The sequence below is a fragment of the Camelus bactrianus genome, chromosome 12, assembly GCF_048773025.1.
Source record: "Camelus bactrianus isolate YW-2024 breed Bactrian camel chromosome 12, ASM4877302v1, whole genome shotgun sequence".
Taxonomy (NCBI): domain Eukaryota; kingdom Metazoa; phylum Chordata; class Mammalia; order Artiodactyla; family Camelidae; genus Camelus; species Camelus bactrianus.
Window position 1 is genome coordinate 61,329,693 of NC_133550.1, and position 26,108 is coordinate 61,355,800.

Consider the following 26,108-nt stretch of genomic DNA (forward strand, 5'->3'; position numbering starts at 1 on the left):
CTCACCTTTCCGGGCCAGGAGCCCAGGTGACCTGAGAGGTGATGGGAACTCTCGGTCCCAGGCACCACCCCCTCACTTTAGCGGGACCAATCACAGACGGATTCGGGGTGGCCCTTTCCCATATCCCCTCCAGTCCCCCTTAGTGAAAACCTGATGATTCCCCCCAGCTGCCAGATCCGTAGGGTCTCCCAAGTTTCTGGGTCACAGAAGGAGCGGAGATGGGCCTGGCCTCGGTCTGGATCCTGCCGGGGGCTGGAGAGGCTCTCCCTGGTTCTAATGGGTCGCGCTGATCCGGGCCTGGGAAGGCTGCCCGCTGGTGTGGGCTTGGTCGGAGTTTGGGTGAATGATAAAAGGCCGCCCCGTCCCACCCTGTCCGGAGCCCGTCCTGACACTTCTGAAACAGCAGTATACCATGTTCTCCCAGGCTGGGCTTACCACTTCGCAGTGGCGCTGGGACCTTGGGTGGGGCATTGGAAGTGGGGGACATGATAGCAGGGATTTATCTTTCTCTTGGGGATGAGCCCTACCCAAGCTCTATTAGTATGAGCTCTGTTAGTCTTAATTATCACATTGCGCTGAGTTCACCATTATCCCCATTTCACAGTGGGATAAAGTGAGGCTTGATGAGGGGCATTGGTTTGTTGCCAGAGATGACCCTGAGTATAAGGGAAGGAGTAGCCCTTTTCCAAGTCAGTCTGGCCCCTTGACTGTGAGGTTCTGGAAGGGAGTGGCAGGACTGCTTTTGGTTTCTGGCAAATGCCTGAGGGAGGCTCTGACAGCCTGGTGAGGAGGGTTGGGGAGTTGAGCAGGGTGTGTGTGCACAGGCACGTGTCCCCTTTCTTCAACTGAGTGGAGACCCTGAGGAGGAGTGGGCTGGGCTGATGGAGTGGGGAGTGGTTTGCACAAGGGGCCCCTGCCCCCATGAGTGTGATGACCTGGTCACTGCCTGGACTTCCTCAGCCTCTGCACATCCTGCCACCTCTCTGCTGGCCCTTCCTGTCGTCAGCAGCCTCCCCTGTTGGAGTAGAGAGGGATGTGGGGGGGAGGAGCTGAGTCAGTGTCCTGGCCTCCCCTCCCCAGGCCAGTGGGGGCAGGGCAGTGGTTGCCTTGCCGACTGGGTGCCTGCCAGGCTCAGAACTGGGTGCTTTCACATTATCAGTGTAGAACCTTGAAGGCTGATGGAAACTCTCCATCTAACAGATGAGGTGTAGGGAGGTGAAGTCACATGCCCCAGGTGACACAGCTGGGACCTGGCTGAGCCAGAATTTGTAACCAGGGCTGTCCCAGTTTTCTCTCAGGATGAGATAAGAAATGTACACAGTTGCCTTTGCTGGGGAAGCACATGCTGAAAAAGGGTAAGGCTGCTAGAAGCAGCACGAAGGGGTGCTTGGAGGAAGGTAGCGCATCCCTGCTGGTGGGAGGGGGCCTCCAGAGGGAAACGTCCTCCTGTGACTGTAGGACTTTGTCGGGTGGAGATGGACTGGGGAGGGGACAGTGTGGACAGAGGCTGGTGGCCATGTTTGGGGAATTGAGTGGTGAGAATATAGAGAAGGGACTTGGGAAGGAGGGCCTTAAAGCCAGGAAAAGCAGCTTGAGCTTTTATCAGGAGCACTGGGGAGCCATGAAAGGTTTTCGAGCAGAGAGGAGGCTCACGATCACCTTTGACAGTGTTTGCTGGGTTCATCCTGGCTGCCTTCAGACCTGAGCCAGCTCCAGGCTGGTGTCCTTCCTATTTTTTCTTCACACACTTTTCCTTTCTCCTGGCCCCATCTCCCTGGCCTCAGGGATCTGTACCTGAGCAAGTGGCAAAGGTGCCATGAATGGATAAATGCTTAGAGGCTTTAGGAAGCTGGGCCTGGAGTCAGGATCTGCTCCACCTCCTTTTACCTTAGCTGGCTGGCTGCAGCCTTGTTCCTGGAGCTTCATTCCCCAGCCGCTGCCTGGCATCAAATTATATACCTGTTCACTTGTTTATTGTCTGTCTCTATCCTGAGTTCCACCAGGGCAGGGGCCACTGTTCATGGCTGAATTCTTGGCATAGAACCTAGAACAATGCCTAGTGCTGAAAAAAAAAAAGAGAAAAGGAAAGTAAAAGAAGAAGAAAGAGAGAGAGAGAAAGAGGGAAAGAAAGAAAAGAGAAAGAAGGAAAGAAAGAAATTTCTACAACTGTTCCCTGAGTCCTTGGGTCCTGGAGGGTGAACAGCACATGTCCCTGACCGAGTTGCTGCTAGTCTAGCCTGCAAGGGATAAATAAATGGCTTCAAGATAATCACAGATGCGGCAGAGGCGGTGGGAGGTCGTCCGGTGTGGTGTGTGGTGTGTACTGGGAAAGGGGCCGCAGATTTGGCAATTAAACTGGATCTTAAGGCACGAGAAGGGGTTTGCCTCATCAAAGGAGGAGGAAGCCTGGCATTTCAAGCAAAGGACACAGGCGTGCGTAGAGGCCCCGAGTCCTGATGTGTTGGGGATCAGAGAGGATGTGTGGTGACATAAACATGGGGCCTCCTAAGCAGGGGTCGGCCATCCCAAGGCAGCTGGACCTTGTTCCACCTGGGGCTGTCCCTGGAGGTTTTAGGCAGGCCTGTGACTCTAGGCCTTTTTGAGTGGGTCCCCTGACTGGAGTGTGCTTATAAGAGGCTGTGTCACTGGTCTAGGTGAGCAGGAGGCAGTGCTCACATGTGGCCAAAAGAAGGAGGGCCCACTGTGAGGACCTGTCAGTGCTCGGGAAGGGAAAAAGGAGAAAGGGAGCTTCCTGCAGGCGGAGGAGAGGTGCCTGGGCCTGCGGAGCCACGTGTGAAGGTGAGCAGGAGAGATTTTCGTTATCAGAACTTCTGACTCCTGGCGGGGGTTCCCAGGTAACAGTAGGACGTCTCCTGCCAGTGGGTTTAAAAACACATTGGTGGCCTCCCCTCCCCAAGGTCTCCATGGGGACGTGTTGTGTGGGGTGTGTGTACTAACATATCTATGTGTGGCCCGTTTGGTTCTCTCATAGAACTTGGGGGAGGGCAGGGCCCCCCCATCGTTTGCCGCAGGAGGCAGTGGGGCTCAGGGATGTGACTTAGGAAGGTCGTGGTGACCCCACTTCCCAGGCAGCCCTTGGGGTCCCAGCCTGTCATTCCTGCTGAGGAGCCCTTCCTCAGCCTCTGGAAGCCCAGGACTGATCCAGCCCCAGCTCGGTTCATTCCAGTTGGCTGGGTCATCTGCTCGTCCTTCCTAGGGGCTGTCCCCTGGGTCAGCACTGTGATGCCAGCTCCATGGTCCATTCCAGAAAGCCTGACTCCTCAGGGCTGGGGATGGGGCAGGAACTGACCCCAAGGCACAGGAATTTAGACCAGGGACATTGAGGAAGGTGGATATTTATTCAGCAGGTTTTCCTTGGGGCCACAGCATGCTGGACCATGGGGCCCCAGGAGGTCCCAGTCTGCACGCAGACCCAGGTGACTTGGTGACCCTGAGCATGGCTACCGGTCTTCAGTCTTAGCTTGGAACCACCCAGGACAGCTTCCACAACATGTGAGGAACAGGGTGGGGTAGAACAGAGAGCAGAGGAGGTGAACCCAGCCCGGGGTTTCCCAGTTCTGAGCAGAGCCCGTGCCCCTTCCCTCAGGCAGATATGCAGGGAGGGGCTGTGACACCGGGTAGGGCTGCTGGCCTGCTGAGATCCAGGGGCCTCGGTCCCAAGGCCATGGCTAGGGATGGCTCAGGATGTATAGGCTGCTGGCCCTGTCCCTCTCAGGCCTCTTCCTCCACCTGAGGAAGAGGAAAATGGGGCTCCCTGAGAGGAAGGCAGGTCAGGGGAGGTGGCCAAGTCAGGTGGCTCCAGTTTCCAGGTTTCCAGCTGCCATCGTTGTCGCCGCCCACCCCACCTAGCCGTGCCACCCGCTCCCTCCACGCAACCAGACACCTTGGCCTGGTGAGGCTGCAATGCAGCCGCTGATAGGTGGGCTCAGAGCCATGGCAACAGGTGGCCGCCTCCTGCCTGCCCTGGAGCCTGGTCTGCCCTGCTCTCCCTGCCAGTGGGCAGGAGATGAGACTCTGTAGGGGGACTGGGACTTAGACAAGAGAGAGGTCTCCCCAGCAGCCAAGGAGGGTCTATGGCTGGCACCTACCATATAGGCCTGGCCAGAGAAAAGGCCCGGATGAGCAGCTTTGTCATCTAGGGCTAGGTGGGGGGGTCCTAGCTCACAGACCCTTGGGGAATATGCTACAGCTGGGAGCCCCCCGATCCCAGGGCCGTGCTCCCCTGAGCAGCACCCAGCAGGTAGGCCTTGCCAGGACAGAGGTACCACCTCCCCTTCCATAGATCTAGGGGGGACCAGAGGGTCTCTGACTGTAGCCTGGGCCTGGCTCCATCTTTCAGGGTCTCTAGGAGACGAGGGAAGGGCAGGCTGGTTGGACCATGGGAGGTTGAGTGGGTTGTGGGTGGGTAGTAGCATTAAGGCATTTTCTTGTGGGCCGCCTGGGCCTCATCAGCCCTCTCTCCTGGCTTCCCAGGACCTCAGTCTTTCAGGCCTCAGGGGCAGGGGGCAGGATGGGCAGCAGCCCTGCCTCCCCAGGCCCGGTTCTCCACAGGGCCTGACTCATCTGCCCCCTCATCTCCCCATAGCCCGATCTGCTCAACTTCAAGAAGGGATGGATGTCTATCTTGGACGAGCCTGGAGAGGTAGGAGGGCTGACACCGGGGTCGGGGGCAGTGTGGCTTTCTGCAGTGCTCTGGAGGCTCCTGGGGGCGGTCCGTGGCTGAGCTGCTTCCCTGGCCTGTCTAGCCTTCTAGAGACTCTGACTTCTGGGTGGAGGGAGTCCAAGATGGAGGCCGGAGTGAGGGCGGGATATTTCTTGTCCAATTGGAAAGAAGGCCTCGGCCTGTGAGGGTGGGAGGGCATCTCAGACTCTTGAAGCAGTCTGCAGTATGTAAAGGTCACCAGAGTTGGAGGCCTCCTGGCCCTTCACGCCCCACACCCCATCCCCTCCTCTCACCAAGAGCCTCTTGCCCTCCCGCCTCTTGACAACCCTGGCTGAGTATCCAAGGGTCTGGGATGGAAGGGTTCACAGAGATCACCTGACCTGAAGCAGGTACTCAGCCATGCAGATTTCCAAAGACTCAGCCATGCAGCTCCCCTCAACCCTGGGAGTGGGCTTCAGAGCACATTTCTTGAAGTCTCACCAACTTGGGGCCCCACTGGTCGAGTCACAGTGCCTCTGACCTCGGTGGCCACATCTGTGAAATGGGCATTCTGGATAATGATAGTTCTTTCCAGGGGGGATAACAGAGTCACAAAGGTCAAGCATGTTAAGTGTCCCACAGAGCCCCCAGTGCCTACTTGGGCCTCAGCTAATAACCCTTCCCTTTCTCTAATGTGTGCATCTTTAGAATCAGAAGGGACAGTAGCCTTTCACCGGCTCTACCCTTCTGCCTGCCAGGCTGGAGCTGGAGCTGGCTTCCTGCCCGCTCAGCCTGGGAGAGGACATCACCCTGCCTGGGTCCTGCATGCGCCCGCAGCTTGGGTCTGCATGCAGCCCGCATGCCGAGGAGGGCTCGGAGCCAAAGGGAATCTCATTGTGTTTCCTCCCCACATGCTTTATTCCCTCCAGCCCACGGCCTTCCGTACCCGCTGCCTGCTCGCCAGTCCTCTGGTGGCTGAGCTCCAGCCTCACACAAGGCCGGGAACCCCGCCAGTGACCCTTCTCAGCCTCCCCACCCAGGGTCTCTGGAGGGCAGAGATTATGGGCTCCACCCAGAACTGGCCGTTACTCATTCTCTTTCACAGGATTTTGGAATGTCCGAGGTGGAGGGGCCCTGGGAGTTCAGCCAGCCCAATCCCTTGGTTGCACAGACAGGAGACAGGCCCACAGGGGCTTTGATCTCTTCCAGGCCTAGCAGCACCTTGAGCAAACCCAGGCCTAGAACTCAGGGCACGTGAGGCCCCTGGATTTCCATCCAGCTGCCATCTCAGGCAGTCATAGACTAGGCCTGGAAGGGCCAAATAGATCATTTGGCACAGAACCCATGCCCTGCTTTACAGAGAGACAGTTGAGGTCCTGAGCAGTAACTTGGGCCACTCAGGAAGAGCAAGGTCATTCTAAGAGGGCCAGCCTCTCAGAACAATCCCCAACAACCTAGTGCCTGATCTTATGCCAAGTGCCGGGAGAGACATTCCGGGAAGAGTTAGGAATTTCTGACCTCACTAGGAAGCTTAGGGACTTCTTATTAGCTTTCCTTTACAAGTCAGAAAACTGAAGCTCAGAGAGGTCGAGACACTTGACTGAAGACACACAGTTAGCAAAGGATAAAATAGTTGTAACTTTGGTCTCTTTGATGCTAAAATTCTGTCTTCAGGGAGGCAGTGTGAAAAGAAGTAGAAAGTATCCTCCTTGCACATCCTTGAAAACTTACCATCTTCTTGAGGAAAGAAAACTAAGCACTTGAAATAACAAACAGTATGGATTGGGCTTGGTGATGTAGGGGAGCCCCAGGAGGACCAGGGACTGGGTGACATGCACTGACCCTGGCAGTGGGTGGACCTCGACTGGCATTCCGGTGAATGGCCAGAAACCCAGAGGTGGGCTGAGCTTGGCACTTTCAGATGAGGCTGCTCTGATGCCCCCACCCTCTAGTATGTGTTCTGCCAGCCTAACCCCAGTTGGAGCAGAGAGGAGCACTCAGAAAGGCGACCGCATCATAAATATACAGATAGTGCGTTCTCACAGCTGAGCGTGTATATAACCAGCACCTAGAGCAAGAAACAGAATATATGACCAGCTTCTCCCTGGCCCCCCTTCCAGTCCTGCTTTCTGGGAGACTTGTCCTTGGCCACTGAGGTGATTGATTCAGGGGCAGAGTATGGAAAAAGACCTGAAGTTCTGGTCCCTGAATTGCTAGGCAAATGACCTCACACAGGTCACAACCCCTTCCTGGACTGCCCTGGATTTGCTTGTAGGAGCTTTGGTGATCTTGGCAAAAAGGATCAGGAAGCATATGGAAGTATCAACAAATCAGAGAAGGGCTCCCAGGAAGAAAGGGAGGGTGTGGTTACTGAGAAGAAGCTGACCCATTTCACAGATGCTGCTCCTGAGGCTTGGAGAAGAAATGGAGGGGCTAACTTCATATGTGGATTTTGTGACTCTGCACTGTCCTCTGTCCCTTGCCCCCTGCCCCTCAGCAGGGCAGATGAGGGTGCCAGGCCCCTGCTGTGAGCAGAGTAGTTGACCTGGCAGTGCCCAGGACACCCGCAGAATAGCTCACAGACAAACTCATTCCCCTGCTCACCACCGTCTCTCCTTCACAGTGGAAGAAGCACTGGTTTGTGCTGACCGATTCAAGCCTCAAGTACTACAGAGATTCCACTGCTGAGGAGGTGAGACAACAAGGTGGGAGGGCTCCTGCCCCCATCAGATGCTGGGGGACCCTGTGGGGGGCTTGAGGGGCTCAGGTGGGTCACCGAAGGTCATGGACCATCATGAGCATTTTTACTGCAGGCTGATGAGCTGGACGGTGAGATTGACCTGCGCTCCTGCACGGACGTCACCGAGTACGCAGTGCAGCGCAACTATGGCTTCCAGATCCACGTGAGGCTGGGGGACGACATGTCTGGAGGGCCCCCAGAGGAGGTGTTAGGGTGGAGCATGGTTCACCAGACTGGTTCCTGTCACTCATTTACCCAGAGACCCCATCCTCAGAGCCAGTCAGAAGCTCTGCTGCCAACACTTAGCACATCTGGGGTGATCCCGGATATCACTGGCAGGGCGGTTTAAATGTTGGAGAGATCTTGGAGCACACGGGGCTCTTCCAAGGCTAGTGGAGGGGAGATTTTGCATCTCCCGCTTTCCTCCAGATGCAAGACCTTAGATACCCGCCTGGGAAGGAAGGGCACATCCCTGGGGTCCATAGTGGGGTGGAGAGCTGTGGGGCTGGCCAGGTGGCAACCTACCTGTGGGGTGGACTTGCAGACCAAAGATGCTGTCTATACCTTGTCGGCCATGACCTCGGGCATCCGGAGGAACTGGATTGAGGCTCTGAGGAAGACTGTGCGTCCAACCTCAGCCCCAGATGTCACCAAGTATGTGCTGGGCTGGACTGGGGCCTTGGGGGAGGCATTTATCCCTGCATCCCTGAGAAGCTTTCTGGGACTCACCTGAGGGCCTTGTGGCTATACTTTCTAGGCCTCAGTTTCTCTACCAAGAAAATAGGGAGAGGTCAGTGGGCATTCTTGGCACCCATCCAGAAATACATTGTGGCATCAAGGTTTGACTCTTGTCCCTTTATATCCCTCTGCATCCTGAAAGGGTAGGGAGAGGCCTCAGCTCTTTGAAGATGCGATGAGTCAAAGGCCCTGTGAGGTGGCTGATTGTCTCTCTGCTGTGGGAGCTGGGTCTCAGTCTGAATTAGGGAGAGTGGCTGAGTTGTCTGGGTGGAGAGCTCACTCCCCCTGGAGGTCAGTGTGGGCAGAGGGGCAGCAGGGCCCAGTGACCTGCTGGTAGAACCCCACACAGTACAAACCCCAGACGCTCATGGGGGCCAGGACTTGTGGCTGCTGGGCAGCAGGAATGGAGGCGTGGCGTTGAGGGGTGCTGAGTGTAAGTCCCCTCACCTGGCCACACCCTGGCTGTTCAGCCTCAGGCCAGTTACTGTCTGGTCTGAGTTTCAGATTCCTCATCTGTCAACTCCTGGTGTCGTGTGAGCATGTGCGTGGAGGCCCTTTGTGAATTCTCAACCTCTGTTCAGCTGGACTATTGTTTAGTATATTGGCTCTGCTGCTCTAACAAAGAAACCCCAAATGTGGGTTTAAACAGGGAGAAGTTTATTTCTCGCTCCCAAACTGTCCAGTGTACAGCCAAGACCTGCCTATAGCCCACAGCTTCGCCCCTGGGCCAGAGGACTGCCAGTGCTCTCATGGGGTCCCAGCCAGGAGCCAGGCCAGGGCACAACTGGTCCTTTAAAGAGTGCCACCTCTCACACCCACCAGGCAGGGTGTCATATGGCCGCGCATAGCTGCAAGGGACGCTTTAGTTTTTGGCTAGGTAACCATGTCCCCAGTATTGCTCTGGGAGAAGATAACTGCCACCGTCGTGACAAGTCTACATAGGCTGTGCCATATGCACCCAGAGGCCACTGGTCACCTCATCAGCAGTGACAGTGGGCACCTCCTCTGTTCCACTGTGAGCCTCTTGAACCCAGGGCCCTGTCTCACACCATACGCTGAATACTAATGCTTCGATCACCATTTGCAAAGGGTTTCCTGGTTGCTTTGCACACATTTGCTCACCTGGTCCTCAGGTCCATCCTGTGAGTGGCATTGTTGTCCCATATTACAGATAAGGTGACTGAGGCTCAGAGAGGGAGGCCAGGTACCCTGTTCCCTCTGCTGGTAAGTGGCGGTACTAGGATGGTTCCCATGTTAATGATGAAGCTCCGGTTCTAACCTACTTTCTCCACGGGGGTCTATCCCCAGGCCCCGACACATGGGTAGCACTCTGGAAGTGCTTGTTTTGGGACTGAGCGGGCCAGGTCCCACCTGACGTGGCTCTGCTGGCCCCCTAGGCTCTCGGACTGCAATAAGGAGAACACACTGCACAGCTACGGCACCCCAAAGGGCTCCCTGAAGGCGGGGGAGCAGCGGGGGGGTGGCCCCCGGAAGGCGGATGGGCAGCGGCAGTCGCTGGACTACGTGGAGCTCTCCCCGCTGACTCAGAGCTCCCCGCAGCGGGCCCGCACCCCAGCCCGCACTCTCGACCGCCCAGCCAAGCAGGAAGAGCTGGAGCGGGACCTGGCCCAGCGTTCCGAGGAGCGACGCAAGTGGTTCGAGGCCACAGACAGCAGGGCCACAGAGACACCGGCGGGTGAGGGTCCACGCCGGGGCCTGGGCGCCCCCCTGACCGAGGACCAGCAGAGCCGGCTCAGCGAGGAGATCGAGAAGAAGTGGCAGGAACTGGAGAAGCTGCCCCTGCGTGAGAACAAGCGGGTGCCTCTCACTGCCCTGCTCAATCAAGGCTGTGGGGAGCGCCGGGGGCCCCCAAGTGACAGTCACGAGGTGCTGGAGAAGGAGGTATGCATCAGGGCTGGCCTCTGGGAGCCCCCGTACCCCCACCAATACCCCCTCATCCCTGTAGTCACTCTGTGGCATATATCTTGCGTACCTGCAGTGATGGGGAGCTCACCCCTGATCCTAACACCTCAGGCTCCCTGTGAACTGTGAAAAAGAGTCTTCTTTCCTGGGCTTTTTGTTTTTTGTTTTTTTCTTTTTTCCATCTTAGTTCTGTCCTCAGCAACCACAGAGAAGGGAAGAAGGAAGAGAAGGGAGAGACATTTATTGAGCATCTTCTGTGTACCAAACCTTGTCCCCGGCTCTCTTTACCTACATTAGCTCATGTAGTCCTCACAGCAGTCTCATGATCCCATAGGATAGACCTGATCACTGTTTTACTGATGGGAAACAGACTCCAAGACGTTTCCCCCACCTGCATAATGTGGTAAATATCGGTGACCACGGTGTCCTTCTCCCAACCCTGTCTAGCCTTCTCTGGGCCTAAGCTCTCTGGGTCGCTGACCTGGCCATCTTGGAAGCAGCTGGAATGTCCCCATTGCCTGCATCTCGACACCAGGACCACTTTTCTGTCTCAAACCCAAAGCTCCTCACAGCCTTCAACCAGCTCCATCCTCGCTTCCCGGCCCTCACTGGCCTCGCCTTCTCCCCTCACAGGTCCAGTCTCTCCGGGCCCAGCTGGAGGTATGGCGTCTCCAAGGGGAGGCTCCTCAGGGTCCACCCAAGTCCCAGGAGGATGGCCACATCCCCCCAGGCTACATCTCACAGGTAAGACCAAGGAGCTGTTTGGTGGGGGATGGGGGCAGGTTTCTGGTTGCCACGTTTTAAGAATTTTGGGAGCCCTTCGTGTATATTGGAACCTGTGTGAGGCATTTGACATGCACCATCTCATTTAATCTCCCCAGCGGGCGGACATAAGCACTGTGCCCATTTTACAGACAAGGCCACTGAGCTATGAGACTTTATGTGACTTGCCCGAGGTCAACCGGCCTGCAGATGTCCAAGGTGGGATTTGAGCTCGGGTCCGGGTGACTGCAGAGCCTGTGTGTGAGCCCCCATGTGATCCTCTGTACTTAGACCCCTTCTCCTGTACCACTCTGAGGTAATGGGGGACCTAGTGGAGAGTGGGATCCCCAGTGGGCAGGCCCCTGGGAGTCGCTCCCTAAACAAGGGAAATCCTGCCCAGGCCTGCCAGGCCAAGGCCCTGCACAAGGTGGTCTGCGGGACATGGATGCTCCCAGTGGCCCTCAGGGGACACATGGTCTGCCCAAGACAGCTGATTTTGTTCCCCTGGGGACATTTGGCCATGCCCAGTGACACTTCTATTGTCATGACTGGGACAACTAGCTGTCCAGAAAAAAATGTGTCTGGGTACACACTTACATATGTTTGCTGTAAATCTTACTGGTATAAAGGCTGTTTGGTGTGCAACTTACAAATAAAAAATACACAATGCTTTTTATTGTGAATTCCAGATAGCAAATTGATTTTTCTCAGAATACTTTCATTGATCCTTCTGAATGCTGGTATCCACAGCTTATTGACAAACGAGTGTCGTTCTAACCTGAACGTTGGTTGGCATTTTTGTTGGTGTTAATGAGCAAGACGACAAGACATATGTCAAACTTTTACTTGGTCAATATCATGAGCAGCTTCTTGGCCAAATTAGAGGATAGTTTTCTGTTGAGAAAATTCGAGAATATTCTATTAGAAACATTTCTCATGTTTTTGTTCTTGTACAACATGACAGTCATAGATCAGGCACACTTTGAAGTTTATCTATACTGTAAGCATTGTTAGCTTTTGGTTTTTGTGGTTTTGCGGGGGCGGGTAATTAGGCTTTTAAAAATTGATTGATTGATTGATTGATTGATTTTTTTAATGGAGGTACTGGGGATTGAATCCAGGACCTCATGCACGCTAACCACATGCCCTACCACTGAGCTACACTCTCCCCCCTGCATTATTAGCTTTTTTTTCATCACTTGCTTAAGTCTGGACAATCAACAAAACAATAAATCAAGCCCTGATGTGTAAAGTTTACCGATTTCCACAGTGTAAATACTCCCACCCTGGCTGATGCACTGAATGCGGCATTGGGAAGCTGTGTGTCCGCCGATATACAGTGTTTCCACCTGCAGATACAGAAGATGTAAATAACCTCAAAGCACAGCAAATAATAAAATGCAGTGAAATAATTAGGAGGTGATGAATTTTGAGTATCAGCTTTGTTTTTAATGTAACTAATTTAAGTTTATATAATTTCTAATAATGGCTGTGCTTAATAACTGCGCCACAAAATTCCTAAAAATTTGACAGTCGGCGGCCTCTGATCAGCACATCCTTGTCTGAAGCAAGAAGAAATGCTGGGATCTCAGGCTCTGGGCAGGAGGGCCTTCTAGAAGTTCCAAGGGGGCGAGGGGCTCTCAGAAAGGCTTCCTAGGGTGGCGCTGAGCTGACTGTTGCTGTGGGTGGTGGTGTGGGCTGCAGCAGGAGGTGGCGGGCCAGTGGGTGCCCATCATGGAGACCCTCAGTGCCAAGCCGAGGAGCTGGGATCTTGTCCCACCTACCTGAGGAGGTTTGGGGTCTGACAGCGACATTGGGAAGGTGGGGTTGGAGGGGAGGGGGCTTGGGAGGGGTCAGGACCAGTGTCAGGAGCTAGGATGATGGCTGAGGGGGAGAGGGATGTAGGAGGGTGTGTGGAGGGAGGAGAAGTTAAGGCTGGGCCACTGCCCTGAGGAAGGCAGAGGGGAGCTGGCTGGGAGCTGGGCCTGCCATGCAAGGCCACGGACCATCTGGGGCTGAGTGGTTGATGGAATGTTCAGCTGAAGGGAGACCAGGGCCACGGGGAGTTGGGGTGTGATGTGGATGGCTCACTTGGGGGTCACCTGCCATGGGGAAGGGGGAAGGGAGGGCCTCGTGTTGTCAAGGCTCCTTTGAGGCTGGAGGAAAGTGGGGCATTTCTGGACAACTCCACCACCTGAGGTATCTGGGGACCTCAGAGACCCCTGCAGAGGCTTCAGACTGCTCTGTGGAGCCCTTGGACTCCCCAGGGGCTGCCTTTCTGTGCAGGTCCCTCCACAGCCACCGGTAACCAGAGCACCTCCGTCTTTGTCCATTTTACTCTTGGAACGTGCATTAGATTCCCACTGGAAGAAACTTTCTGTCACTAAAATGAAGTTTGAAAAGTGCTGCTCTAACTTCTCGGCTTATAGCTGGGGAAGCTGAGGCCCAGAGAGGAAGCGAGACCTTCAGGCTGGAGGTAGACCCAGACCTGTGCCTGCAACCCAGGCTCTCTGGTCCCCAGGCACCCACTGGGCACCCCAAGCTGTCAGCATTTCTTCCTGTTAGGTTGGGATGGGCAGGGGAGCCGGTGGAATCGGGGGTGGGAGGGCATAACGGGGAAACAGAGCCCAAGGTGGGGTGGGAGGGGCCCAGGGAAGAGGAACTGAGGTCTACGCCCCTTCGGGCCTGGGAGGAGGCCACTGGAGAGTCAGTGGACCCTGGAGAGGTGACAGCCGGGGAGGGATCCCCCAGCCTGGTATCTCAGGCCAAGTGGGCAGCCCTCTTTCAGCCTGTGGTGCTTGCCACAGGACAGCAGCTGGGGGGCCTGGGGCTTTACCCCCTGGGGTGTCAGTGCCTCCTGCAGCAGGGGCCATGGCACTTCTTTGTCTACTTGGATCCATGTCAGAGGTGGCCCTCGGGAAGGCAGGGCAGAGGGAGCAGCACCTGGCCTTCTAGGAGCCCCTCCTCGTGGGCTGGTTCCTACCTTCCTCATCAGCCTCCGGACGTCCTATTAGCTGCCGGGTCTGCCAACCTGATCTGGCTCTTTAAGAACAGCAGCCCCACCTCCCATATTGCCCAAATCTACAGGTGGATGATTACAGGTGGGCACTGGCTTACCTTAGGGACCCTCGTGAGTTGGTCTTATGGGGTCTGTTTTACAGATGAGGAGATTGAGGCTGAGAGAAGGAAGGGGCTTGTTCAAGTTCACTCCATGGTACAGCCAGGACCCGGTCTGTGGAACTCCAAAGTCATGTTCTCTTGACCTAAATGGGGGGACAGACAGAGGACAGGCACAGAAGCCCAATGGGACAGATGTCCCCTGCCCACCACTCAGAACACCTAGACCCAGGGGGCCTGGCCCTTACCCTTCCCCCAGACTGGCCTGTGCAGCCTCCAGATGTGGCTGCTGGAGAGGTGAAGGGTCAGTCCTCACCGGACATGAGGTGCCCCTGTAGCCTGGGGGAGGATGCAGTCTCTCATCTGGCCCTCTGTACCTCAGTTTCTTCCTTGGCCCCTTCATTTTTTAATGATCTTAAATATTTTTTAATTGTATAAGAAATATGTTGACATTTTCAAAAATAGTTCAAACAAATCAAAAAGTTAGAAATAAACATGTAAACCCTCCTTCCCCTGCCTGCTCCCAACCCCAGGGGTCCCCTTGGTTACCATTTGAGCACATCTGTATAGTTTCCTGTTGCAGCTGTAACGAATTACCACAAACATAAATCACACAAATTTATCATCTCACAGTTTTGTGGGGTGGAAGTCCAACACAAGTCTCGCTTGGCTAATATCCAGGCATCTGTAAGACCGCGCTCCCTTCTGTAGGCTCCGGGGAGGCTCCGTTTCCTCACCTTTTCCAGTTTCTGGCGGCCGCCTGCGTTCCTTGGCTCACAGCCCCTTCCTTCATCTTCAAAGCCTGTGGAGGAGAGTCAAGTCTTTCTCACTTCCTATCACACTGAGCTCCTTCCGTTGTCCCTTCTCCCTCACCCTCTGCTCTCCTGCCTCCTCTTCCACAATCAGGGACCCTGTGATTACTTTGGGCCCAGAGGATAATCTAGGATAATCTCCCTATTTTAAGGTCAGCTGATTAGCAACCTCTATCCCCTTGGCTGTGAAAGGTAATACATTTGCAGGTTCCGGGAGTAGACGAGACGTCTTTGGGGGCCATTGCTCTGCCTCCCGCAGTGTCCTTCCTTACCTTTTCCTGTGTTTTTACATGTGCGCACTCAGACCTGTGGCTCTACGTGTTTTGTTTCCATGACTGAGGCTACATCATGCATGTTGTCAGAAACCAGCTTTCATCACCTAACTTTTGGGACACCTTTCCGCAGCAGTCCACGTGGGCAGTGCTGTCCTTTCACAGCTGCCTGGATCCTTTGTAAAGCTTGATCCCATAATTTATTTCAGGGTTTCCCTGTTACACATTTAGATTATTTCCAGTTTTCATCTGTTACCAGCCTTACTGTAGAGAATACCTTTGTCCAAGAGTCTTTGTACACATGTGACTTTCTGTGGGGTCATTCCTAGGAGTGGACCTGCTAGGTTAAAGAGTCATTAAAACTTTGATGATGCCGCCAAACTGCCCTCCACGCACCCGGTTGCAGCTGACTCTCCCAGCAGTGGGTGTTATCAGTCATTTAAAAATTTGTCAGTCTTGTCTACACAGCCCTGTTTTGTGATAGTCATCAATTTCGGCTCACTTACTCAGCATCTGCCACAGATCAGGCCCTGGCCCAGACCCAGGGGACTCCAAGCTGGATCAGAGCTTTCCTGTTTTGGAGGAACTTACAATCTGGCAGAAGCAGAGTCTTTGGAGGCAAGGGAGAGGCTGCCCAGAGTCAGAGCTAGGGGGATATTTAAGCTGGGCTGCAGACCAAGTGAATTATCCAGGAAGAGAAAGTTGTAAAAGAACGTTCCAGGCAGTGGGAATAACATGAGCTAAAGCTCAGAGATGTGAACATGCTGTTGAATTTTTTTTTTTTAATAACTATGGGGTTTCATGGTGGGGGAGAGCCAGGGATGAGACCACCAGGGTCAGACACTGGAGCAGGGACTTGGTTCTGTGGGATGAGGAAGCTCAGAAGGATTTGAAGTAGGAGAGTGACAGGGTGAGGTTTGTGGATGGGGAATGGTGGGGGGAGATACAGGCTGATGGTGCCAGTGTCTAGGGGGAGGTGGTGAAGCCTGGACCAGGGCAGGCCTGCCCCTGAGGCTTCTTGCCTCAGGCTGGAAAAGGGCCACTGACCCAGGCAATGGGGGCAGCCCCATGACGTCCTGGCTTCCCGCCCGCAGGAGGCGTGCGAGCGCAGTCTGGCGGAGATGGAGTCCTCGCACCAGCAGGTGATGGAGGAGCTGCAGCGGCACCACGAGCGGGAGCTGCAGCGACTGCAGCAGGAGAAGGAGTGGCTCCTGGCAGAGGAGACAGCAGCCACGGCCTCAGGTGAGGACCCTGGGCGGGAGCGGCACAGCAGGACGGAGGCTCCTCCTGACTGGATTTGGGAGGCCTTTAACTAAGAGGTGAGAGTCTCAGTGCCAAACTTGGGGTGAGGGGTCACAAGCCCCTAGATCTGGCTTCTAACCTTTCTTGCAAAGGGGAAACCGAGGCAATAAAGACCCACACACACAGACCATGCGTTGTAACTCCTCTCCCTCAGGGGCTTGCAGCTACTGGGAGGCCCACCTCAAGCCACACACACACACACACTGAGCTCCAGCTCCACGCACAGGCCTGTGCCACGTGCTGGGGAGGGACTGCTCAGCCACAGACTCTGCTCTCATAGGAGTGCTGTCTCACTGGGCACATGGGCTGTTCTACATGCTCCACACACATCTTCACCGAGGAGAGCAGGGAAAGGAGTGAGCATTTACCAAACCCCATTACCCACATGAGCACCCTTAGTCTTTGCAGTGCCCAAGGGAGTGACCCCGTTTCACAGGTGGAGAAACTGGCTCAGAGAGGTTAGTTAGTGACTTGTCCTGGATGGCATAGCTTGGAGGTGGTGGAAGTTGGAGCTGAAGCTCAAACTGCTCTAACTGCAAAACCATGAACCCTACCCTCTGCTCTCCCAAATCAGAAATAGGAACGCCCAAGATGCTGGCCAACTCCCTCCTCCCTCTCTCTGTTCCCTGCACACCTGCTGTGTGTGTGTGCCTGGCACATCCAAGCACTTCCATGGGGTTTGCAGACTAGTGGAAATGATGAAAGAGGCCACATGATCTAGAACTTACCATCTGCCAGTACTTCAAGTGCTCAAGCCTGGGGTCCCTCATCCCAAATCCTGGGGTTGGTATGTTTTGCATTTTAGGAAGATAACCCAGTGTATATATTAGATATCCTCCCCCAGCAGGGTCTGGGCTTCACCCTAGCACTAAGGTTTTGGCAATGAAATTTCTCAGAGTCACACTTAAGTGGGATAATAATGACCACAAATAGCCTTGTGTTTGTTCAGGTTGGGAATTGCCACCAAAAGGGTTATGAAACACTTTCAATACTGAGAGCTTTTGGACTTTGGAATTAAGGATAAGACTATGAATGAGGACTTGTTTAATCTTCACAACAGTCCTGTATGAGTGTGGAAAGAGACTCAGCCCTTGGGAGCTCACAGCCTGAAAGTAAACAGATGGGGGCCAGCGTCTGGGTACTGACTCTGCCACACATTGTTCTACATGCTCCTCACACATCTTCCGATCACCCAGGAGAGAAGGTGCTGTTGTCATGTCCACTTTCCAGATAAGGGATCCAAGGCACAGAGAGGTTAAGTCCTCTGCACAAGTCACATTGATTTGTACTGGCCACAGAGCCTATGATCTTGACCACTAGGCTGGTCCAGGCAGGTGGGCCTTGTTAAAGAACCCTCCAGGCTCTGCAGGAAGGACTCTGGGATCTTACCCAGAAATCACAACAACAAAAGGTACCAGTGGTCAGACACTGAGGTGTCTCCCCAGCAGGGTCCATCAGATAGGGACTGTCATCCCTTGATAGACAAGCTCAGAGAGGTTGAGCAGCTCACCTGAAGACACCCAGTTCATGATACAGCCGGGCCTAGTGCTTTTTGCATCCCAGTCCCTGCTCCTGTCTCCATATGGAGTCCCAGAGGAGATGAAGCTCCTTGCTGCTGACCCCTCCCCAATCTCCCTTCCGCCCTCTGCCCTACTTCCAGCCATTGAAGCCATGAAGAAAGCCTACCAAGAGGAGCTGAGCCGAGAGCTGAGCAAGACACGGAGTCTCCAGCAGGGCCCAGATGGCCTCCGGAAGCAGCACCAGTAAGATGGCACCTGGGCCCTGTGTTCTAGGGGCAGGGCCTCCCTCTGAGCCAAGGGCTCAGCTGTCTACCCTGCTGGTTACGAACAGGGAACCTGTGCTGAGACCCCTTGACAGAGGACATGTCAGTTTGCCCCTAGCTGAGACTCCTGCTCCAGTCACATAACACAAGGAACAGAAGCAGCAGAGCCCCAGCCAGACCCCCACACCAGTCCACACAGCAGTTCTCAGGCCTCTTCTTGTCTAGCCAGTCTCAGCCTCCACACTCCTCTTCCCCTCCTTGGTATCCCCTAGAGCTAGGCTACAGTATCGGCCAGTAGGTGTCCCTCCCTGCCACAGAGGACAGTTCGGGAATGTTGGGGCTATGGAGGCTTTAGAAGTAGGCTCCTCCAACCTACTGCCTCATAGAAAAGGTGCCTGCAGCCCAAAGAAGCTGTCACCATTTCACAGCCACCCAGCGGGCTGAAGGCAAAACCAGGACGGGAAGCAGGAGTCCTGATCTGCTTTGAGTCTGCTTGACCTGACTCAGCTTGTCAGAGGACAAGAGACCCCACACCATCCTTCCCGTTTCCTGCCCCGAGCAGGTCAGACATGGAGGCGCTGAAGCGGGAGCTGCAGGTGCTGTCAGAACAGTACTCGCAGAAGTGCCTGGAGATCGGGGCCCTGACGCGGCAGGCCGAGGAGCGTGAGCACACGCTGCGGCGCTGCCAGCAGGAGGGCCAGGAGCTGCTGCGCCACAACCAGGTGGGCCTGGCCCCTGTGGAGGTGGGGGCAGGGCGTGGACATCCTGGCACCCCTGTACTCACCATCCCACCACTCCCAGGAGCTGCACGCCCGCTTGTCTGAGGAGATTGATCGGCTGCGTGGCTTCATCGCCTCCCAGGGCTCCAGCAGTGGCTGCGGGCGCAGCAGTGAGCGGAGCTCCTGTGAGCTGGAGGTGCGTCCACCCCCTCATGCCAGCCCACCTAGCTGTTTCTTGGGCCTGGGCGTGGGGAAAGCACCCCAACAGGCTGGGTCTGCCCTGCAGTGGGGAGCACTGTGACTCCAAGGGGCTGAACCCTGGCGAGGAGTAGTCAGGTTGACTAGGAAGGGTGCCTACTGTGTGCCCAGTGCTACTGGGCCAGCTGGGCAAAAGCCGTTCTGTCGGGGTCCTGCCACCCACCTTCTGTGTGACCATGGCAAGTCACCTAACCTTTCTGAGCCCCAGTGGCTCATCAGTAAAATGGGGCTAGCACCTCTGTTACTAGAAGGTGGAGTGAGAAAATGCGTGTGTGATACCAGGATCACGCCAGTCTTTTGTTGTATTTAACAAAAATGCATATACAGTTTTGCTCTGTGCCTGGCATTTCCATAAGCCCTGTATCTGCTAACTCATTGACACTTCCTAATAGTCCTATGAGAAAGATGCTGGTACTGTCCCCATTTTACAGGTGAGGATATTGAGACACAGGCAGGTCAAGTACCTTGCCCAAGGTCATATGGCTAGTCAGTGTGGGAGCTGGGATTTGAACCAGGCAGCCTGTCTCCAGAGTCTAAGCTTTTAAGCCTCCCTTATCCTGGCTGAACTTGTCTCCTTTGTCAAGTCAGGATAGCAGTACCTGCCCGTCAGGGTTTGGGGAGGGGTTAATGAGGGAGCCCACAGGGAAGCCCAGCCCTCTCTGGTTCACAGTAGGACCACACTATGAATTCTTTCTGTGCACTTTGCCCTCAAGTTGAAGGCCTGGTGCTGTGTTGGGGCTACAGCAGAGGCAACCATAAGGCAACCATGAAACACCCACTCACATAATATGGACGGGTGAGAGAGCAAGGAGAAATCAGAGAGGGCTTCCTGGAGGAGTCTGTCTCTGGTGGGCAGTGGGTCTTGGTGCAGGTTGGGAGCTGCATTCTAGGGGCCTGAGGCAGAGAGACACCAGCCTTCAGGGCACTATGGGCCAGGGTAGCTCTGGCCTCTGGCCCTGGGTCAGCCTGGCAACCATGACCCCAGGTGCTGCTGCGAGTGAAGGAGAATGAACTTCAGTACCTGAAGAAGGAGGTGCAGTGCCTCCGCGATGAGCTCCAGATGATGCAGAAGGTGAGTCCCAGCTGGCCAAGGTGGGGTATCAGTGGAGTGGGGAACCCCTGGATCCAGCTGAATGCCTGTGCTCTGTGCAGCCACTCCTGACTCAACACGTCATCAGGCTCTCTCCGTGCCTCTCCCACGCGGCTGTCACTGTTCCCATTTACAGACAAAGAAGCTGTGGCTAAGAAAGTGTTAGTGACTTGCTCAAGGCCACACTTGTTTTTATTTATTTAGAAAATATTTATTGAGCATCTGCTATGTGCCAGGCACTGTGCTGGGTGCTGGGGTGACAGCTGTGGACAAGAAAGACCAAAACCCGTGCCCATGTAGAGCATGCATTCCAATGAGGGATAAGCCAAGTTGCTGGGAGTTGGGGAGCCAGGATTCAGGGTCCAATCTCTGAGGTGTCGTGTCCTTGTGTCTTTGACACCCTCTGTGTGTTGGTGGCTCTGGGACTTGTGTGAGCCAGACTCATGGAAGGGGCTCAAGCACTGGGCCAGCCTGACCTGATTCTCCTCCGAGCCCCTCACTGCTGTCTGGTCTTGGGCTAAAGCTTCACCTCCCTGAGCCTCGGCTCTCATCTTGAATGGGATGAAAATGACGCTGAAACCTGTGTCCCTGGGTGGAGCTGAGGGCCACCTAGGGGGGCCACTTGGAGGAGGCCTTGGGGGCTGTGGAGGGTCCTGGCTGCTGTGTGCTGGCCAGTGGGCAGGGCCAGGAAGGAGGGCTTTGTGCCCTCACACCCCTCCCTACCCCCCAGGACAAGCGCTTCACCTCGGGAAAGTACCAGGATGTGTATGTGGAGCTGAATCACATCAAGACGCGGTCAGAGCGGGAGATTGAGCAGCTGAAGGAGCACCTGCGCCTCGCCATGGCTGCCCTGCAGGAGAAGGAGGCCGTGCGCAACAGCCTGGCCGAGTAGAGGTGGGCGCCGTGGGGTGAGCCCCACAGGGTGGGCAGGGGTGAGGCCAGGCGAGGCAGGATGAGCGCAAGGCTCATCCACGCCCGACTCGCCCTGCCATCTGGGCCAGGGCACTTCCTTCTCCTGGCCTCCGTATCCCTTTCTGTAAATGGGGTCAGTGACACCAGCAACTCCAGGTTTTTGGTTTTTGGGTTTTTTTTAACATTTTTTGTTGATTTATAATCATTTTACAATGTTGTGTCAAATTTCAGTGTTCAGCACAATTTTTCAGTTATTCATGGACATATACACACTCATTGTCACATTTTTTTCTCTGTGAGTTATCATAACATTTTGTGTATATTTCCCTGTGCTATACAGTGTAGTCTATTCTACAATTTTGAAATCCCAGTCTATCCCTTCCCACCCTCCACCCCCCTGGTAACCACAAGTCTGTATTCTCTGTCTGTGAGTCTATTTCTGTCCTTTATGTACGCTTTGTTTTTGTTTGTTTGTTTGTTTTTGTTTTTGTTTTTTAGATTCCACATATGAGCGATCTCATATGGTATTTTTCTTTCTCTTTCTGGCTTACTTCACTTAGAATGACATTCTCCAGGAGCATCCATGTTGCTGCAAATGGCATTATGTTGTCGGTTTTTATGGCTGAGTAGTATTCCATCGTATAAATATACCACATCTTCTTTATCCAGTCACCTGTTGATGGACATTTAGGCTGTTTCCATGTTTTGGCTATTATAAATAGTGCTGCTATGAACATTGGGGTGCAGGTGTCATCCTGAAGTAGATTTCCTTCTGGATACAAGCCCAGGAGTGGGATTCCTGGGTCACATGGTAAGTCTATTCCTAGTCTTTTGAGGAATCTCCACACTGTTTTCCATAGTGGCTGCACCAAACTGCATTCCCACCAGCAGTGTAGGAGGGTTCCCCTTTCTCCACAGCCTCTCCAGCATTTGTCATTTGTGGATTTTTGAATGACGGCCATTCTGACTGGTGTGAGGTGATGCCTCATTGTAGTTTTGATTTGCATTTCTCTGATAATTAGTGATATTGAGCATTTTTTCATGTGCTTTTTGATCATTTGTATGTCTTCCTTGGAGAATTGCTTGTTTAGGTCTTCTGCCCATTTTTGGATTGGGTTGTTTATTTTTTTCTTATTGAGTCGTATGAGCTGCTTATATATTCTGGAGATCAAGCCTTTGTCGGTTTCACTTGCAAAAATTTTCTCCCATTCCGTAGGTTTTCTTCTTGTTTTATTTCTGGTTTCCTTTGCTGTGCAGAAGCTTGTAAGTTTCATTGGGTCCCATTTGTTTATTCTTGCTTTTATTTCTTCTAGGAGAAAATTTTTGAGATGTATGTCAGATAATGTTTTGCCTATGTTTTCCTCTAGGAGGTTTATTGTATCTTGTCTTATGTTTAAGTCTTTAATCCATTTTGAGTTGATTTTTGTATATGGTGTAAGGGAGTGTTCTAGCTTCATTGTTTTACATGCTGCTGTCCAGTTTTCCCAACACCATTCCAGCAACTCCAGGTTGTTGTGGGAATCAGTCAGACTCAGCCAGAGGCTGCTTTGTTAACTTGAGCATGTTTCTTCAGAGGTGGGGAAGTGAGTTCAGGATCTGATTGTTGTCCTGTCCACCCATGTGACAGCGCGTGTTTCTTAAAACCAAGCCACAGCCGCAGCCTGTCCACAGGGCTGGCAGTGCCCTAACTGATCTGCCTGGACTTGGGCGGCAAGTCCGGTGTGCCCACCCCGCCATCAGACCCAGCGGCGTGGCGCACATCCCTAATCACTCACAGCATCCCTTCCACCGAGCCTCACACGTCAGACATCGCGAGCGAGACTACACCCCATCCCACTTAGTCTTACAGTCGTCCTTGATTTAGCCTTGATTTGAAACATTTTATGTTGCCTTTCCTAATGCTACATCTGCTTGGAGCTTCCTTTCTAACACGTCCTCGTGGACTCCTTGAGGCACTCTGGAGAGGCCACCCTGCAGGCCAGGCTCGGGGAGAAGCCCGGAGGAGCAGATTTGGTCCAGCCTTTGGGGCGAAGAGGCGTTGGAAGGATCTGCTGGCCACCCTTGCCTGGTCTAAGCCAGACTCCCCCACTCTTTTTTGTTAAACTGAAGTATAGTTGATTTACAATGTTGTGGTAGTTTCTGGCGTAAAGCATGGTGGTTCAGTTATATATATGTAAGATATATATATTTTTCAGATTCTTTCCCATTATAGTTTATTACAAGATATTGAATATAGTTCTTTGTGCTATACAGTAGGACCTTGTTGTTTGTCTATTTTATATATAGTAGTTTGTATCTGCTAATCCCAAACTCCTATTTTTAAAAAAAATTTTGGGGGGGTAGGTAATTAGGTTTATTTATTAATTTTATTTATTTATTTATTATGGAGGTACTGGGGATTGAACCCAGGACCTTGTGCATACTAAGCATGTGCTCTACCACTAGAGCTATCCCCTCCCCCATCAAACTCTTAATTTATCCCTCCCTACTCCGTTCCTGTTTGGTAGCCATGTTTGTTTTCTATGTCTGTGAGTCTGTTTCTGATTTGTCAATAAATTCATTTGTATTATTTTTTAGATTTCACATATAAGTGGTATCATATGATATTGTTTTTCTCTACTTAACTTACTTCACTTAGTATGAGAATCTCTAGGTCCCCTCATGTTGCTGCAAAAGGCATTATTTCGTTCTTTTTTTACGGCTGAGTAATATTCCATTGTGTATATATAGCTCATCTTCTTTATCCAGTCATCTGTAGGTGGACATTTAGGTTGATTCCTAAATAGTACTGCTATGAACATTGGGGTGCATGTATCTTTTCTAATTAGCAGATTCCCTCACTCTTGTCTTCTAGGTCCTGGTGGTCCAGCCTCACTGCAGACCCTGCAGCCCAAGGGGACCAGTCGCCCTCCTTCCCTGCTGGATGGACGTCAGAAGCCAAGCTTTCTCCCCACCCTCTGTGGGCCGCACGTGCACTCACATCCACCACACACATGCACTCACAGGCACACACACACATAAGTACACATGCACATGGGCACACACACACACACACACATACACACACACACTGTCTGCGTATCTGAGCGTGCCCCTCGCACTGGGTCTTACCTTGCACCTTCTTCAGGATTTTATATGTGAAGAGATTTTTATATAGATTTTTTCCTTTTTTTTCCCCTAAAACACTTTATACTTTTTAAAAAGCAATTCCTGGTGGCATGTGCCTCCAGCACTGGCTCCCCCTCTGCCTCCAGCCTCCTGCGACTCGTGGGCTTCTGGACCCGTAGCCCCGGCCTGGGTCCAGCGGAAGCCCAACAGCAGCAGCGCCATGGCAGGGCTGGCTCTGGGGGGAGAGGCAGGGAGCCAGCCACCCTCTTCCCGCCCTACCTCCCACTAACTACTTCCTGCCCTGGGGGGACCTGCTCCCTGGGACTCTGGTCAGAGGGACAGATGGACAGAGGGAGCCGGCAGCTGTCCCCATGGCCCCCTCCTCTGAGAGGGTGCTGGGCTTGGATCTGCTGGAGCCGCCCCATGCAGGCATTTCTCTCCTGCTCCATGAGCCTTCTTAACTTAATAAAATGTTCCGGCAGCTCTGGTGTCCTAGATGGCTGGGACAGGGTGGGTGATGGAGGTTGGGGTTTCTTAAAGTGGCCTCACCACCCACACCCCCCAGCACTCCACCCTTCCTGAAGGGGTGGCATGTGGGCTTCTGAGGGTGGAGCTGAGAATCTGGTTCTTCCACGAGGCTTTGCAGCTTCACATGGGGTTTGCAGATCCAGCAACTCCAGGGAGCTGGTTAGAAACACCAAGTCCAGACCCCACCCTGACCTACTGAGTCAGAATCTGCACTTTAGCACAGCCCTCCTAGGATCCGTGTACACCTCAGTCTGAGAAGCCCTGAAGTGGGCACCGGACCCAGCCTTGGAGGGAGGACTGGAGCTGAGACTGCCCGTGACTGACCTTGGACAAGTCAGATCCCCTCTCTGAGCCTTAATTTGTTTCTCCATCAAATGGGTACTTTTCAGCCCCAGTCCTATACTGAAGCTGTGCCCAGAGGTCTTGTCTAGCCCTGGAAGGGGTGGGGGTGGGGGCAATGGATGTGACCACCCCAGGCCCACCTTGCTGGGAGGCCTCATCCCTGCTGGCTGGCTGTGCTGATCATGGCCCGGTGTGGGGCTGGGAAGAGGCCCCAGTTCTGAGCCGCTGCTGGCCCAGCCTGGGCTGTCCGAGTTGCAGGGTTATGGCCTGGGTGACAAGGTGAGGGGAGAACTTGAGCTGGTCCCGCCCCTACAGCTATTCGCATCCACCCTTGGGCACTTCCTCTGGGTTGGGCACTGGGCATCCAGAGTCAGACAAGAACTGGCCCAGCCCCTCACTGAGGCCACAAAAACAGGCCACATTGGGTAGGGTCCCAAGGGCTGTAGGAACCCAGAGGAGACCCCAACCCAGCCTTCAGGTCAAAAACGGTTTTTGGAGGTGGTTTTGGTATATGACTTTCCTAGATAGAAAAATCAGGAAGGGCATTCCAACTCCAAGGGAACAGCATGAGCAAATGCCCTGTGAACCTCCCTGGTGTGTTCGGGGAAAGACCCGCAGCGGGGTGAGCATGCGGGCTGTGGGGGAAGCGGACCCCATTCCCCTGCCAGGGACGGGGTTAGGAATGGGCATGGGATGCGGTTCTGGCCAATGAGATGCCCGGGAGAGTCTTGGTTGGGGTGGAGGGTTGGAGGGGATCATCTGGAAAGGTCTTCCTTGCTCTTAAAAAGGAGCCCAAGGAAGGGAGGCCTATCTCTCTCAGCCTTTGGTCAGTGTTGGGTGAAGTCCCCGTGTTGCCACCATCTTGTCTCATTAACATGCTAAAAATGGCCGAGCAGAAAGAAGGAAGAACCAGGACCCTTGAGCCATCAAATCACCCAGGTTTGGCGCTGCCCTGCCTCAGGACTTCTTGTCTCGTGAGATAAGGAGCATCCCATGGGCAGCCCCAGCATCCAGATAATTAGGTCCAGGGCCCTGCTCA

At 53.9% G+C, this 26,108-nt stretch overlaps 1 protein-coding gene across 5 annotated transcripts in view; it reads left to right on the forward strand.

Annotated features, from left to right (window-relative positions):
• TRIOBP (TRIO and F-actin binding protein) overlaps positions 1-24,680 on the forward strand; it is a 55,272-nt gene extending 30,592 nt beyond the window's left edge. For 2 of the 5 annotated variants that reach the window (XM_045520675.2, XM_074375521.1), the window contains 13 exons: positions 4,607-4,663; positions 7,287-7,355; positions 7,477-7,566; positions 7,948-8,057; positions 9,539-10,043; positions 10,698-10,808; positions 16,122-16,269; positions 17,990-18,092; positions 18,675-18,834; positions 18,914-19,027; positions 20,075-20,161; positions 20,910-21,073; positions 23,946-24,680. In XM_045520675.2, the coding sequence (XP_045376631.2) occupies positions 4,607-4,663; positions 7,287-7,355; positions 7,477-7,566; positions 7,948-8,057; positions 9,539-10,043; positions 10,698-10,808; positions 16,122-16,269; positions 17,990-18,092; positions 18,675-18,834; positions 18,914-19,027; positions 20,075-20,161; positions 20,910-21,071 (1,716 nt within the window). In that variant the 3' untranslated portion in view covers positions 21,072-21,073; positions 23,946-24,680. Of the gene's footprint in view, positions 1-4,606; positions 4,664-7,286; positions 7,356-7,476; positions 7,567-7,947; positions 8,058-9,538; positions 10,044-10,697; positions 10,809-10,945; positions 11,503-16,121; positions 16,270-17,989; positions 18,093-18,674; positions 18,835-18,913; positions 19,028-20,074; positions 20,162-20,909; positions 21,074-21,651; positions 21,903-23,945 lie in introns of those variants that run through there. The other 3 variants (XR_012510908.1, XM_074375522.1, XM_074375523.1) reach the window with 3 other exon arrangements.
• The last annotated feature ends 1,428 nt before the right edge of the window (positions 24,681-26,108 follow it).